This window comes from Mustelus asterias, unplaced genomic scaffold (genome assembly GCF_964213995.1).
Source record: "Mustelus asterias unplaced genomic scaffold, sMusAst1.hap1.1 HAP1_SCAFFOLD_2322, whole genome shotgun sequence".
Classification (NCBI taxonomy): Eukaryota; Metazoa; Chordata; class Chondrichthyes; order Carcharhiniformes; family Triakidae; genus Mustelus; species Mustelus asterias.
Genome location: NW_027592267.1, coordinates 43809 through 58948, shown reverse-complemented (window position 1 = coordinate 58948; position 15140 = coordinate 43809). Strand labels below are relative to the sequence as shown.

The 15140-nt window shown below is 46.9% G+C and overlaps 1 protein-coding gene across 1 annotated transcript in view; it reads left to right on the top strand.

Moving 5' to 3' along the window:
• Nucleotides 1-3123: 3123 nt before the first annotated feature.
• Nucleotides 3124-15140, top strand: part of LOC144489578 (RUN and FYVE domain-containing protein 2-like) — a gene marked incomplete at its 3' end in the record, with an annotated part of 42498 nt that continues 30481 nt past the window's right edge. Inside the window, exons 1-2 of the mRNA XM_078207436.1 lie at nt 3124-3292; nt 4766-4883. Coding sequence (XP_078063562.1) covers nt 3163-3292; nt 4766-4883 — 248 coding nt within the window. The remainder of the gene's footprint in view (nt 3293-4765; nt 4884-15140) is intronic.

Genomic DNA, 15140 nt, shown 5'->3' with positions numbered 1-15140 from the left:
AAGATAGCTATGGAGAATGATAGGTCTGGCCCAAAAGTTTACCATTCTAAATTGGGGCAAGGCCAATTTTGATGGTATCAGACAGGAAATTTGATTGGGGGAGTTTATTGGCAGGCAAGGGGACCTCTGGTAAGAGGGTGGCTTTCAAAAGTCTGTTAACCAAGAAATCATCATAGAAATCATAGAAACCCTACAGTGCAGAAGGAGGCCATTCGGCCCATCGAGTCTGCACCGACTACAATCCCACCCAGGCCCTACCCCCACATATTTTACCCACTAATCCCTCTAACGTATGCATCCCAGGACTCTTAAGGGACAATTTTTTAACCTGGCCAATCAACCTAACCCGCACATCTTGGACTCACCCAAGGGTCAGAATAAGCACATTCCTTTTAGAGTGAAGGGCAAGGCTGGTAGAAGTAGGGACCCCTGGATGACTCAGGATATTGAGGTCCTGGTCAAAAAGCAGGAGGAGGCAAATGACATGCATAGGCAGCTGGGATCAAGTGGATTCCTTGAAGAGTGTCGAGGGTATCAGCGTAGAGTTGAGAGAAATCAGGAAGGCAAAGAGGGAAAATGAGATTGCTTTGGCAGATAAGGCAAAGGAGAATCCAAACAGCTTCTACAAATATATAAAAGGCAAAAGAGTAACTAAGGAGACAGTAGGGCCTCTTAAGGATCAACAAGGTCATTTATGTGCAGATCCACAAGAGATAGGTGAGATCCGAAATGAATATTTCTCATCAGTATTTGCTGTTGAGAAAAGCATGGATGTTAGGGAACTTGGGGAAATAAATAGTGCTGTCTTGAGGAGTGTACATATTACAGAGGAGGAGGTGCTGGAAGTCTTAAAGTGGGACTTGATGAAGTGCATCCCAGGGTGTTGTGGGAGGCTAGGGAGGAAATTGTGGGTCCCCTAGCAGAGATATTTGAATCATCGATAGCCACAGGTGAGGTGCCTGAAGATTGGAGGGTGGCAAATGTTGTGCCTTTGTTTAAGAAGGGAACTACAGGTCAGTGAGCCTAACATCTGTAGTGGGTAAGCTGTTAGAAGGTATTCTGAGAGACAGGATCTACAGGCATTTAGAGAGGCAAGGACTGATTAGGGACAGTCAGCATGGCTTTGTGAGTGGAAAATCATGTCTCACAAATTTGATTGAGTTTTTTGAAGGGGTAACCAATACGTAGATGAGGGCAGTGCAGTCGACATTGTCCACCTGGACTTTAGCAAGGCCTTTGACAAGGTACCGCATGGTAGGTTGTTGCATAAGGTTAAATCTCATGAGATTCAGGGTGAGGTATGGATAAAAGGTGAGGTATGGATACAAAATTGGCTTGATGACAGAAGTCAGAGGGTGGTTGTAGAGGGTTGTTTTTCAAACTGGGGGCCTGTGACCAGTGGTGTTCTTTAGGGATCGGTGCTGGACCCACTGTTATTTGTCATTTATATTAATGATTTGGATAAGAATTTAGGAGTCATGGCTAGTAAGTTTGCAGATGACACCAAGATTGGTGGCATAGTGGACAGTGAAGAAGGTTATCTAGGATTGCAATGGGATCTTGATCAATTGGGCCAGTGGGTTGATGAATAGATAAATGTGAGGTGATGCATTTTAATAGAAAGAGTGCAAAAAGGATTTACTCGGATGCTACTGGGGGGACTTGATGGTTTGAGTCATAAGGAGAGGCTGAATAGACCGGGACTTTTTTTCCCTGGAGCGTAGGAGGCTTAGGGGTGATCTTATAGAGGTCCAGAAAATAATGAGGGGTATAGATAAGGTAGAAAGTCAACATCATTTCCCAATGGTAGGGGAGTCTAAAACTAGAGGGCGTAGGTTTAAGGGGAGAGATACAAAAGGGTCCAGAGGGGCAATATTTTCACACAGAGGGTGGTGAGTGTCTGGAACAAGCTGCCAGAGGCAGTAGTAGAGGCGGGTACAATTTTTTCTTTTAAAAAGCATTTAGACAGTTACATGGGTAAGATGGGTTTAGAGGGATCTGGGCCAAATGCAGGCAATTGAGACGAGCTTAATGGTAAAAACTGGGCAGCATGGACTAGTTGGGCAGAAGGACCTGTTCCATGCTGTAAACCTCTGACTCTGAGTGGTGGGAATGAGTAGGAGAGAGAGTGAGGGGGCAGGGGAGAGGGAGGAGGAATGAGTTGGGGGAGGAAGTGTAGTATGGGGGGGGGGAATGGAGGGGAGGGAGGTAATGATGGGTGAAAAGGAGTTGTGGGAGAGGGGTGTATGGAGAAGGGTGGAAATGGGGGAGGGGTTTATGTGGGGGTGGGGAGGGGGGCTATGACCCAGGAATGGGCATGGGTAGAAGGGAATGAGGGGGAAGGGAGGGAAAAGGAGAGAATAAGTGGGAGCGGAGAATGGAGGGCAGTGGGAATGAGCGGGGTATGGGGTGAGAGGGTGATGGGGGCGGGAGTATGGGCACAGGCAGGAGGAGGGATATGAACGGGAGGAGGATATGAGGATGAAGAGGGGCTATGAAGGGAGGGGGGAATGAGAATTTGGCGGCAATGAGGGGGAGGGGAGAGGGAGGGAGCGTGAGGTGGAATGAGTGGGGGAGGAGGGGTGGTATTGGGGAAAGGGAATGGAGATGAGGGGGGAAAAGGGAGGAGTGGGGGACAGGGGAATGAGGAGGACACCATCTATTGCAGGGCGCACACTCACTTGCACACAAACTGAGGGACAATTTCGCATGGCCAATTGACCTAACCTGCACATCTTTGGACTGTGGGAGGAAACCACAGCGCCCGGAGGAAACTCCCCCCTTTGCAATGTTCAAGCATTTAGATGAGCACTTGAAATGCCACAGCATACAAGGCTATGGACCAATTGCTGGAAAATGGGATCAGAATTGATAGGTACTTGATGGCCAGTACAAACACGATGGGCCGAACTGCCTATTTCTGTGCTGTAAAACTGCAACTCCGAGTGGGTGGGAGGAGGAGGGAGTGGGGGATAGAGTGGAGAATTGAAGATGTATCTTGAGGATGCAGGGAGATGGAATGAGGGAGGGGGTGGAATTATCCAGAGGTATTTCTGGGGGGGGGTCTCCCCTGAACCAACCTGGTTTAATGCCACACTCTCTCTCTCATCTTGCCAAGGCCCAAGGGAACCTGTGGCCATTGAAAGGACAAATCTACTGAACATGGCGAATCTCAGCATCAAAGGACTGATTGAATCAGCTCTGAGCTTTGGGAGGACTCTGGACTCTGACTATGCCCCATTACAGCAATTCTTCATTGTCCTGGAACATTGTCTGAAACATGGACTGAAAGGTAAACTCACCAAGCTGAAAATTCAACCCATGGTCAGATTGTATAGCAGCAGCAATAGAAAAACTGCCTGCCGCCGCCCTGGGGCCCGCCGGTGCCGTGCTGGGGCCCGCCCCTGGGGCCCGCTGCTGCCACCGCCGCACTGGGGCCCGCCACCCTGGGGGGGGGGGGCGCTACGCTGCCCTGGGGCCTGCTGCCCCAGGGCCCGGTGCCCCGGGGCCCGCCCCCGCCTCCAAGCATCTAACTTGTCAAGTCCCTTCAGGATGTTATGTTTGAAAAAGATCAACTCCTATTCTTCTAAATTCCAATGAACACAGGGCTAAACTGTAGAACCTTTCATCGTAAGATAAGTCCCTCATCCCTCCCAGGAATGAGTCAAACTACTTCTCGTGCAATTATATCCTTTCTTAAGTAAGGAGACCAGAGCTATACATGGTATTCCAGATCTGGTCTCAGGGCTTGTACAATTGTAGCGACGTTTCCTGCTTTTATACTCCATTCTCTTGCAATAAACACCAACATTTCATTTGCCTTCCTAATCCCTTGCTGTACCTGCTAGCTAACTTTTCCTGATTCATGTACCAAGATACCTAGATCTGTAAGAGTTCTGTAATCTCTCTATTTAAATAATTTGCTGCTTTTCTATCGTTCCTGGCAAAGTGGATAAGTTCCCATTTTCCCACACTATGCTCCATCTGCCAAATTTTTGTCCACTCACTTAAATGTCCTCTTCACAATTTGCTTTCTTAGCTAGCTACGTGTCATCATCAAATTTAGCAACCATACATTTGGTCCCTTCTTTGACGTTATTGATCTAAATTGTCAGTAGTTGAGGCCCCAGCACTGATCCCTGCGGCACTCCACTCATTACACCTTGTCAGCCAGAAAGTGACCCATTTATCCTAAATCTCTGCCTGCTGCTAGCTAACCAATCCCCTCTCTGTATTAAGATATTACCTCCTGAAGTACAGGTACACAAATCTAAGTCGTGATGCAGGTTAATAAGGCCATTTGAGAAAGCCCATAGCTCACTCTCCTCCCATTGAAATTTAATTGGGATTCTTTTGACGGAGGAACTCAAATACCTCAATGCTCAAGGTATCTGACTTTTTACACTGGCCACCTTGTTTGTCCTTTCCAAGGACCCCAAAGGATATATATGGTGGTAATTTCTGTTCAATTCTCCTTGTGCTGTTGCCTTTTTATACCTAAGAATGGGCACCTTTGGTTGCACTACTACGGGGTGGGGTCTTTCAGGGATGGAAGGGGGTAATAAGATCACTTGGGACAGCTAACGGAGTGGGGGAGCAGGTTGTGTCCATTCTGTAGCCAAAGACAGACATGCCAGCTCCTATTTTCTCCTAGTGTCCTTTCCAGGAGCACTAGGCCTGAGGGTATTTGTCACACCCCAGGGCCCGTGAGGAGACCTCTGATAATGCTGTTTGTAACCTGACCTTTCCCTCTCTCCTCCTGCAGTGAAGAAGTCATTCCTAGGTCACAACAAGTCGCTGTGGGGCCCCCTGGAGCTTGTGGAGAAACTTTGTCCAGAGGCAAGCGAGATTGCAGCCAGTGTTCGAGACATGCCGGGGTTAAAGTAAGGATTTGGATTCCTCGGGCGTGGTTGCAATATATCTGAATCATAATCAGGGAGATCCTGCCTCAGGCCCTGGTCTCAATTGGAGCAATTTTGGCCTGAGCTGGGAGGGACATCAGCTTCTGCTCCTACTCCTGGTTGCTGAACAGTGATCCCTGGAGATGGGATATGGAGCCAACAGATTGGCTCTAATATGTAGTCTTCAGGTTCATGGGAATGTTATCCTTGCTGAGGAGATGGGGTGGGGATGTGCATGTGGGAGAGACTTGAGGGGAATGGAGTATTCTCTCAAAATCCAAATGGAGGAACAGGAGGAGGCCATTCAGCCCTTCCAGCCTGTATAAAGGAGCAGCTGTTTCAAGCCTTTTGAACCTTGGTATCAAAAGTGGAAAACTGCAGATGTTGAAAATCTGAAATAGAGAGAAACTGCTGGAAATACTCAGCAGGTCTGGCAGCATCTGAGAGATAGAAACATTTCAGGTTGTGATCACCTTTCATGAGAACTTGTAAAGGTTAGAGATGTAACAGGTTTTAAACAAGTAAGAAACAGGGAAAGTGGGGAGGGGATGAATGAACAAAAGGGAAGGCCAGTAATAGGGTGGGCACTTGTAAGACATAACTTTTAACCCTGACAGATTACTGTTTAATTTGAACATGAGAATTACAAGAAATAATGAGATAAAACACAGCTCAGTTAAATGTTAATGTCTCTCTCTCTATATATAGGTTTGAACAATATGCTACCCTGTTGGGCATTAATATATATGTAAAGCCATCAAAGAATGGGAATTTGCATTTGACTGTACATCCAGCAGCTGATCAGGTTGCTTAACCAAGCTTCAATCACTCTTTCACAACCATTTTTATTCCCTTCTGCCCAAGGTTGGTAGGATGTTTTGTTAACAAAGGTATACAATCCTGTCAAAATCAAACTTTTGCTTGAGGTGTCAAAGTAATTGTTCAATATTAGACACTCTGACGATGACGAAACTGGGGGAATAAAATGTGAGTCCCTGCCGGAGCTGGGAGGAAACGTAACCATGGGAGCTGTGGGAGCCAGGTTATTACTGGTTGACAACCTATCCCCAGAAATGGAGATGAAGAATTTGAGGAAGGGATGGGAAAAGTTAGAGATGGATCATGTGAAGCTGAGGGAACAGTGGAAATTTGCAACAAAGTTGATGAAACTACCCATTTCACTCGGGTAGGAAGCAGTGTCATCCATATATTGGAAAAAGGTGGAAAGGGAATGGACCTGAGAGGGATTGGAACAAGTAATGTTCCACATATCCCATGGAAAGTCAGGCACAGCTAGAATTAATATGACTTCCCATTGTAATGAGGGACTGGATTCAAAAGGAGAAATTGCTCAGGGCAAGAGAACTTCCTTTCAGCAAGGTGGAGGAAGGTGATGCTGGAAATTGACTGGTTGGCCCTCTAGTTCTCCTCTAGTGGGACATTGAAGGTGTCTTCCAGTGTGGTATGGGATAGAGGTACTTGATGAGTCTGCTTTGCATCAGGGAGAAACATTTGCTGCAACAAGTTAGAATCATCATGGAACCATAGAATCCCTACCGTGCAGAAGAGGCCATTCAGCTCATCCAGTCTGCACTGACTCTCCGACAGAGCATCTTACCCAAGCCCTCTCCCCGCATCCTCACACATTTGCCATGACCAATCCACCTAACCTGCACATCTTTGGACTGTGGGAGGAAACCTGAGCACCCGGAGGAAACCCACGCAGACACGGGAAGAATGTGCAAACTCCACACACAGTCACCCAAGGCCAGAATTGAACCCAGGTCCCTGGCGCTGTGAGACAGCAGCACCAACAACTGTGCTGCCCACAAGTTGCATTTATGTAGCACCTCTAACATGGTGATGTCCCAAGGTGTATAATCAAATAGAATTTGCCACTTAGCTAAGTGAGACATTAGGGCAGGTGACCAAAGCTTAAGTAAAAAGTTAGGCTTGAAGGAGAGAAGAGGAGAGGTTTAGGGAAGGAATGTCAACACTTGGGGCCGACATAACTGACGGCACTGCTATCAATGTTAAAATGATTAAACCTCGGAAGCTCAGGTTGCCAGTGGGTTCAGTACCGGGTGGCTATTGTTTCTGGATTTATCAACCATTTTGACTTAGGAGTGATGATTGATTAAGAAATTTATGTCTGTCTATTTGATAATAAGGAAGGAAGCTGTAAACTGCGGGAGGATATCAATGGGCTGGTCGGGTGGGCAGAAAAATGGAATTCAATCCAGAGAGGTATGAGGTGATACGGGGGAGGGAATACGCAATAAACGGTAGAATACTGAGCCGTGTAAAGGAACAGAGGGATCTTGTGGTGTATGTCTACAGATTCCTGAAGGCAGCAGGACAGGTAGATAAGGTCATTGAGGCATATGGGATATTTTTATTGGCATGAAGATTATGCTAGAACTATATCCAACAAACTGTAGCTGGAGTACTGTGTTCACTGTTGGCCACAGCATCGTAAGAAGGATGTGATTGCACCAGAGAAAGTACATAGGAGATTGAGGAGGTTACCTGGAGAAATATGGTTATGAGGGAAGATTGGGTAGGTTTGTTTTCTTTGGAACAGAGGAGGCTGAAGGGAGATTTAATTGAGAACAGCAGAGGTCAATAATCTATAATCAATAATGGATTTCAAGTAATTGGCAGAAAGAATAGAGGGGAGTTGAGATTTTCTTTTCACTGTATGGTGGGGTCTAAAAGGGCGATAGTGGCAGAAACCCTCACTTTGGATATGCACCTGTGCCATAATTCACAGGACTACAGACCAGGAACTGGGAAAAAGGATTAGATTGAACAGGTTTTTTTTTGGCAAAGACACAATGGACATTGCTAGTCCAGGAGACAAAGGTTGATCAGTGAGCACCTGTATGAAGGGTAAATGGGACTTGGTACGGGTTAGAAGTTCTGCATGGGTTGAAATTGATGGAGGGTGGAAGTATGGAGGCCAATCGAGAGAGCAATGGAACAGTCAAGTCAAGAGTTAACTGAGGCCTAGGTGAGGCTTTCAGTAGTAGCTGAGTTGAGGCAGGGCGGATTTGGATGATATTATGGAGCTAGAAATAGGTGGGTTCATGTGTGATCAGTAATCCATGGTCCCAAGCTCATCTCGGGGTCAAATACAAGTCCAAAGATGTGTAGGTGTAGTAGATTGGCCATGATAAATTGTCCCTTAGTGTCTCAAGATGTCTAGTTAGGTGGATTACCTGGGGTAAAATGCGTGGGGGTAGGGTGGAGGCTAGGCCTGGGTAAGATGCAGAGTTGGTGCAGACTCAATGGCCGAATGGCTTCCTTCTGCACTGTAGGGATTTTAAGCTTCCCTCTTGGAGAGAGAGAAGGACGGACTCGGGAGCTTGAGAATGAGATTTATGGCGGGAAACAAAGTCTCATTTCAATATTCCCAATAATTAATTGGAGGAAATGTTTGGTGATCCAAGACTGCATGTTGTTCAAGAAGAGAAGGAATGGAGAGATGGTGGTGAGGTGGAGCTGTGTGTTATTGGATGGAGAGATAGTGGTGAGGTGGAGCTGTGTGTCAGGATGGAGAGATAGTGGTGACGTGGAGCTGTGTTATAGGATGAAGAGATAGTAGTGAGGTGGAGCCGAGTGTTATAGGATGGAGAGATAGTGGTGAGGTGGAGCTGTGTTATAGGATGGAGAGATAGTGGTGAGGTGGAGCTGAGTGTTATCGGATGAAGAGATAGTGGTGAGGTGGAGCTGTGTTATAGGATGGAGAGATAGTGGTGAGGTGGAGCTGTGTTATAGGATGGAGAGATAGTGGTGAGGTGGAGCTGTGTTATAGGATGGAGAGATAGTGGTGAGGTGGAGCTGTGTGTTATTGGATGGAGAGAGAGTGGTGAGGTGGAGCTGTGTTATAGGATGGAGAGATAGTGGTGAGGTGGAGCTGTGTTATAGGATGGAGAGATAGTGGTGAGGTGGAGCTGTGTGTCAGGATGGAGAGATAGTGGTGAGGTGGAGCTGTGTTATAGGATGGAGAGATAGTGGTGAGGTGGAGCTGTGTGTTATTGGATGGAGAGATAGTGGTGAGGTGGAGCTGAGTGTCAGGATGGAGAGATAGTGGTGAGGTGGAACTGTGTTATCGGATGGAGAGATAGTGGTGAGGTGGAGCTGTGTGTTATAGAATGGAGAGATAGTGGTGAGTTGGAGCTGTGTTATAGGATGGAGAGAAAGTGGTGAGGTGGAGCTGAGTGTTATAGGATGAAGAGATAGTGGTGAGGTGGAGCTGTGTGTTATTGGATGGAGAGATAGTGGTGAGGTGGAGCTGTGTGTCAGGATGGAGAGATAGTGGTGAGGTGGAACTGTGTGTTATTGGATGGAGAGATAGTGGTGAGGTGGAGCTGTGTTATCGAATGGAGAGATCGTGATGAGGTGGAGCTGTGTTATCGGATGGAGAGATAGTGGTGAGGTGGAGCTGTGTTATCGGATGGAGAGATAGTGGTGAGGTGGAACTGTGTGTTATTGGATGGAGAGATAGTGGTGAGGTGGAGCTGTGTTATCGGATGGAGAGATAGTGGTGAGGTGGAGCTGAGTGTTATCGGATGAAGAGATAGTGGTGAGGTGGAGCTGTGTGTTATAGAATGGAGAGATAGTGGTGAGTTGGAGCTGTGTGTTATAGAATGGAGAGATAGTGGTGAGTTGGAGCTGTGTTATAGGATGGAGAGAAAGTGGTGAGGTGGAGCTGTGTGTTATAGGATGAAGAGATAGTGGTGAGGTGGAGCTGTGTGTTATTGGATGGAGAGATAGTGGTGAGGTGGAGCTGTGTTATAGGATGGAGAGAAAGTGTTGATGTGGAGCTGTGTGTTATTGGATGGAGAGATAGTGGTGAGGTGGAGCTGTGTTATAGGATGGAGAGATAGTGGTGAGGTGGAGCTGTGTGTTATAGAATGGAGAGATAGTGGTGAGGTGGAGCTGTGTGTTATTGGATGGAGAGATAGTGGTGAGGTGGAGCTGTGTTATAGGATGGAGAGAAAGTGTTGATGTGGAGCTGTGTGTTATTGGATGGAGAGATAGTGGTGAGGTGGAGCTGTGTGTTATAGAATGGAGAGATAGTGGTGAGGTGGAGCTGTGTTATAGGATGGAGAGATAGTGGTGAGGTGGAGCTGTGTTATAGGATGGAGAGATAGTGGTGAGGTGGAGCTGTGTGTTATTGGATGGAGAGATAGTGGTGAGGTGGAGCTGTGTTATAGGATGGAGAGATAGTGGTGAGGTGGAGCTGTGTTATAGAATGGAGAGATAGTGGTGAGATGGAGCTGTGTGTAATGGAATGGAGAGATAGTGGTGAGGTGGAGCTGTGTGTTATAGAATGGAGAGATAGTGGTGAGGTGGAGCTGTGTGTAATGGAATGGAGAGATAGTGGTGAGGTGGAGCTGTGTGTTATAGAATGGAGAGATAGTGGTGAGGTGGAGCTGTGTTATAGGATGGAGAGAAAGTGGTGAGGTGGAGCTGTGTGTTATAGGATGAAGAGATAGTGGTGAGGTGGAGCTGTGTGTTATTGGATGGAGAGATAGTGGTGAGGTGGAGCTGTGTTATAGGATGGAGAGAAAGTGTTGATGTGGAGCTGTGTGTTATTGGATGGAGAGATAGTGGTGAGGTGGAGCTGTGTTATAGGATGGAGAGATAGTGGTGAGGTGGAGCTGTGTGTTATAGAATGGAGAGATAGTGGTGAGGTGGAGCTGTGTGTTATTGGATGGAGAGATAGTGGTGAGGTGGAGCTGTGTTATAGAATGGAGAGATAGTGGTGAGGTGGAGCTGTGTGTTATAGGATGGAGAGATAGTGGTGAGGTGGAGCTGTGTGTTATAGAATGGAGAGATAGTGGTGAGGTGGAGCTGTGTTATAGGATGGAGAGATAGTGGTGAGGTGGAGCTGTGTGTTATCGGATGGAGAGATGGTGGTGAGGTGGAGCTGTGTTATAGGATGGAGAGATAGTGGTGAGGTGGAGCTGTGTGTTATCGGATGGAGAGATGGTGGTGAGGTGGAGCTGTGTTATAGAATGGAGAGATAGTGGTGAGATGGAGCTGTGTGTTATCGGATGGAGAGATGGTGGTGAGGTGGAGCTGTGTTATAGGATGGAGAGATAGTGGTGAGGTGGAGCTGTGTGTCATTGGATGGAGATAGTGGTGAGGTGGAGCTGAGTGTTATAGGATGGAGAGATAGTGGTGAGATGGAGCTGAGTGTTATAGGATGGAGAGATCGTGATGAGGTGGAGCTGAGTGTTATATAATGGAGAGATAGTGGTGAGGTGGAGCTGAGTGTAATGGAATGGAGAGATAGTGGTGAGGTGGAGCTGTGTGTAATGGAATGGAGAGATAGTGGTGAGGTGGAGCTGAGTGTTATCGGATGGAGAGATAGTGGTGAGGTGGAGCTGAGTGTTATAGGATGGAGAGATCGTGATGAGGTGGAGCTGAGTGTAATGGAATGGAGAGATAGTGGTGAGGTGGAGCTGTGTTATAGGATGGAGAGATAGTGGTGAGGTGGAGCTGTGTGTTATAGAATGGAGAGATAGTGGTGAGGTGGAGCTGAGTGCTATCAGTGTGCAGGTGCAACCTGATGTGACGTCAGTAAAGAATAACATGGAAATGAGAAATGGGGGGGATATGGATAGGTTTTTGGGAGACTCCAGGGGGAACAATGGAGCAGCAGTAGCGATGACTAAAAGCAGGTTCTGGTTGAAATTATGTTTGTGGGATTCAAGCAGAGAGCTTCAGGAAAGAGAGGCTTGCTCAAGAGCTTCGGAAAGCAAAACTCTGTCGATTGGGTGGTCATTTGCAATGTCTGAATTGTCAAGGGTAGGGGGGAATGTTGGGTGGTTCGCAGCTTGGTGGGTTTGGGCTCAGTGGTGTAGGTGATGGACCTCGAGGACATGAAGTGCTTGGAAAAGTCATGGGGGTAATATGACAGAGTTAGAGAAAGATGTGAGTTCATGGCTGGGGAATGAGATGACTCTAGCTGAAAGGTTGGTCCAATGGGCTAGGAAACTAGGGAAGCAGCAGAGTCAGCTCCGAGGGCAGCACCTTGGTGACAAAGTTTAAGTTCTTGCACTTGTTGGAGGTGAAGATGGACGAGGGCATTTGTAATGCAGAATATAAACTGGATGATCCTGGAATAGTAAGCAGTCCTGGCAGAGGTCAACAGGGACCCAAGAATACACTAGGTGGTCCTGGGGATGAATGTTTAAACCGGTTGTCTTCCATAGCATTCTAGTCTGTGCCCCTTCGTTTGAAGGGGACAGTGATTAAGACTGTAGTCGGGACACTAATGGTTTAATTGCCATCAGAAGTAGAGTTGAACATAGAACATAGAACATAGAACATTACAGCGCAGAACAGGCCCTTCGGCCCACGATGCTGCACCGACCAGTTAAAAAAAAACTGTGACCCTCCAACCTAAACCAATTTCTTTTCGTCCATGAACCTATCTACGGATCTCTTAAACGCCCCCAAACTAGGCGCATTTACTACTGATGCTGGCAGGGCATTCCAATCCCTCACCACCCTCTGGGTAAAGAACCTACCCCTGACATCGGTTCTATAACTACCCCCCCTTAATTTAAAGCCATGCCCCCTCGTGCTGGATTTCTCCATCAGAGGAAAAAGGCTATCACTATCCACCCTATCTAAACCTCTAATCATCTTATATGTTTCAATAAGATCCCCTCTTAGCCGCCGCCTTTCCAGCTAAAACAATCCCAAATCCCTCAGCCTCTCCTCATAGGATCTCCCCTCCATACCAGGCAACATCCTGGTAAACCTCCTCTGCACCCTCTCCAAAGCCTCCACATCCTTCCTGTAATGTGGGGACCAGAACTGCACACAGTACTCCAAGTGCGGCCGCACCAGAGTTGTGTACAGTTGCAACATAACGCTACGACTCCTAAATTCAATCCCCCTACCAATAAACGCCAAGACACCATAAGCCTTCTTAACAACCTTATCTACTTGATTCCCAACTTTCAGGGATCTATGCACACATACACCTAGATCCCTCTGCTCCTCCACACTATTCAAAGTCCTCCCGTTAGCCCTATACTCAACACATCTGTTATTCCTACCAAAGTGAATTACCTCACACTTCTCCACATTAAACTCCATCCGCCACCTCTCGGCCCAACTTTGCAACCTGTCTAAGTCTTCCTGCAAACTACGACACCCTTCCTCACTGTCTACCACACCACCAACTTTGGTGTCATCAGCAAATTTGCTAATCCACCCAACTATACCCTCATCCAGATCATTAATAAATATTACAAACAGCAGTGGCCCCAAAACAGATCCCTGAGGTACACCACTTGTAACCGCACTCCATGATGAATATTTACTATCAACCACCACCCTCTGTTTCCTATCCGCTAGCCAATTCCTGATCCAATTTCCTAGATCACCCCCAATCCCATACATCTGCATTTTCTGCAGAAGCCTACCATGGTGAACCTTATCAAACGCCTTACTAAAATCCATATATACCACGTCCACTGCCTTGCCCCCATCCACCTCCTTGGTCACTTTCTCAAAAAACTCAATAAGGTTAGTAAGGCACGACCTACCTGCCACAAAACCATGCTGACTATCACCTATCAATTCATTACTCTCCAAATAACTATAAATCCTATCCCTTATAATTTTTTCCAACATCTTGCCGACAACAGAAGTGAGACTCACCGGTCTATAATTCCCGGGGAAGTCTCTGTTCCCCTTCTTAAACAATGGGACAACATTCGCTAACCTCCAATTGAGGGTGTGATTGAGCAGATTGATAGAAATTTCTTTGAAAAGGTTGAAAATACTGTTATAAGTGATTTGGAAGAGAGGGGTGGACACACGAAAGTAACGCTGGGGGAAGGAAGGGGGTATGGTTGGAGAGTGATACAAGGAAGTGATCAGAAATGGCTTGTCTGTTTTTGATACAATGGGGGGTAGTGAGGACATTTAGTGGCATCATTTGAAGATGAGCAATGTTATTCCTGGTGTCTTGGCCAATGCTTATCCCTCAATCAACATCAAACAATCTGATCGTTATTGCATCACTGTTTGTGGGCTCTTGCTGTGCGATTATTGGCTGCTACATTTCCTATATTACAGCAGTGTCTACGTTTCAGAAGTACATTGTTGGCTGTAAAGCTCTTTGGAACATCTGGCACTTTAGAAATGTGAGTTTTGTTTCAGTGCAGTACTCAAACTTCAAGGTACCTCAGTTATAGAGGGTCAGTCTCTCACATGTGAGAATTCTGCATTTGATGAGAGGTTCGATTGTGTCTGCACCTCCCCCAGCCCAAATCTTGCTAAAACCTTCATCTCTACTGGACATGATTATTCCAACTGTCTCCTGACCAGTCTCCCACTCCATCGTTTTGAGTTCATCCGAAACTCTGTGTCCTACCTCACGTCAAGTTCTGTTTCCCACATCACACTCGAGCTCTTTGTGATTAAGCTTTTCACTATCATCTCCTGTGGACTAGGATTTATCTCGGGTGATTTTGATTTTGCTGATTTCCGTTCAGGAGTATGACGTACCCACAGTGACCAGGCGTTCTCTGGATGATGTTGCCTTTTTCCCTAGTTTGGAGGCTGGTGCTGAATCTTTAACAGGTGCCTGCCCATCCAGGGGCCAGTGGGTTGCTTATTTTGAAGCTATGATTCCCGGGATGGAAGCAGATGAGTGGGCTAGACAAACACAGCTGATAAGAGAGATGTGCCTCAGCAGAGTGGAGGGGCAGGGAATCGCTCAATGGACTGAGAATGTTGGATCATTGGAGAAATGGTGTTAAAGGGAAGAAACTTTGTTCTTATGGGAATATTGAATTACGATAAGCTGAATCCAGGCCAGGAGTGCTAAAGACACATTTTACCTGTTTGGAAAAAAAATGGAAAGGTGCTGGAATCGAGCAGCAGCCGTGCGGCAAGAAGCAGTTAGAATCCCTACAGTGCAGAAAGAGGCCATTCGGCCCATCAAGTCTGCATCCACTCTCTGAAAGAACATTCTGCCCAGGCCCTCCCATCTGCCCTATCCCCACAACAGGCTCGTTTGTATGGCCGATTCCCCTAACCATTTTTGGAGTGGGAGGAATCTGGAGCACTTGGAGCAAACTCCACACAGGCAGTCACCCAAAGTTGGAATTGATCCCAGGCCTATGGCGCTGTGAGGCAGCAGTGCTAGCCACTGTGCCACCCTCCTGCACTGTCGCCATCAAACGCTCCCAGAGAGGGTAC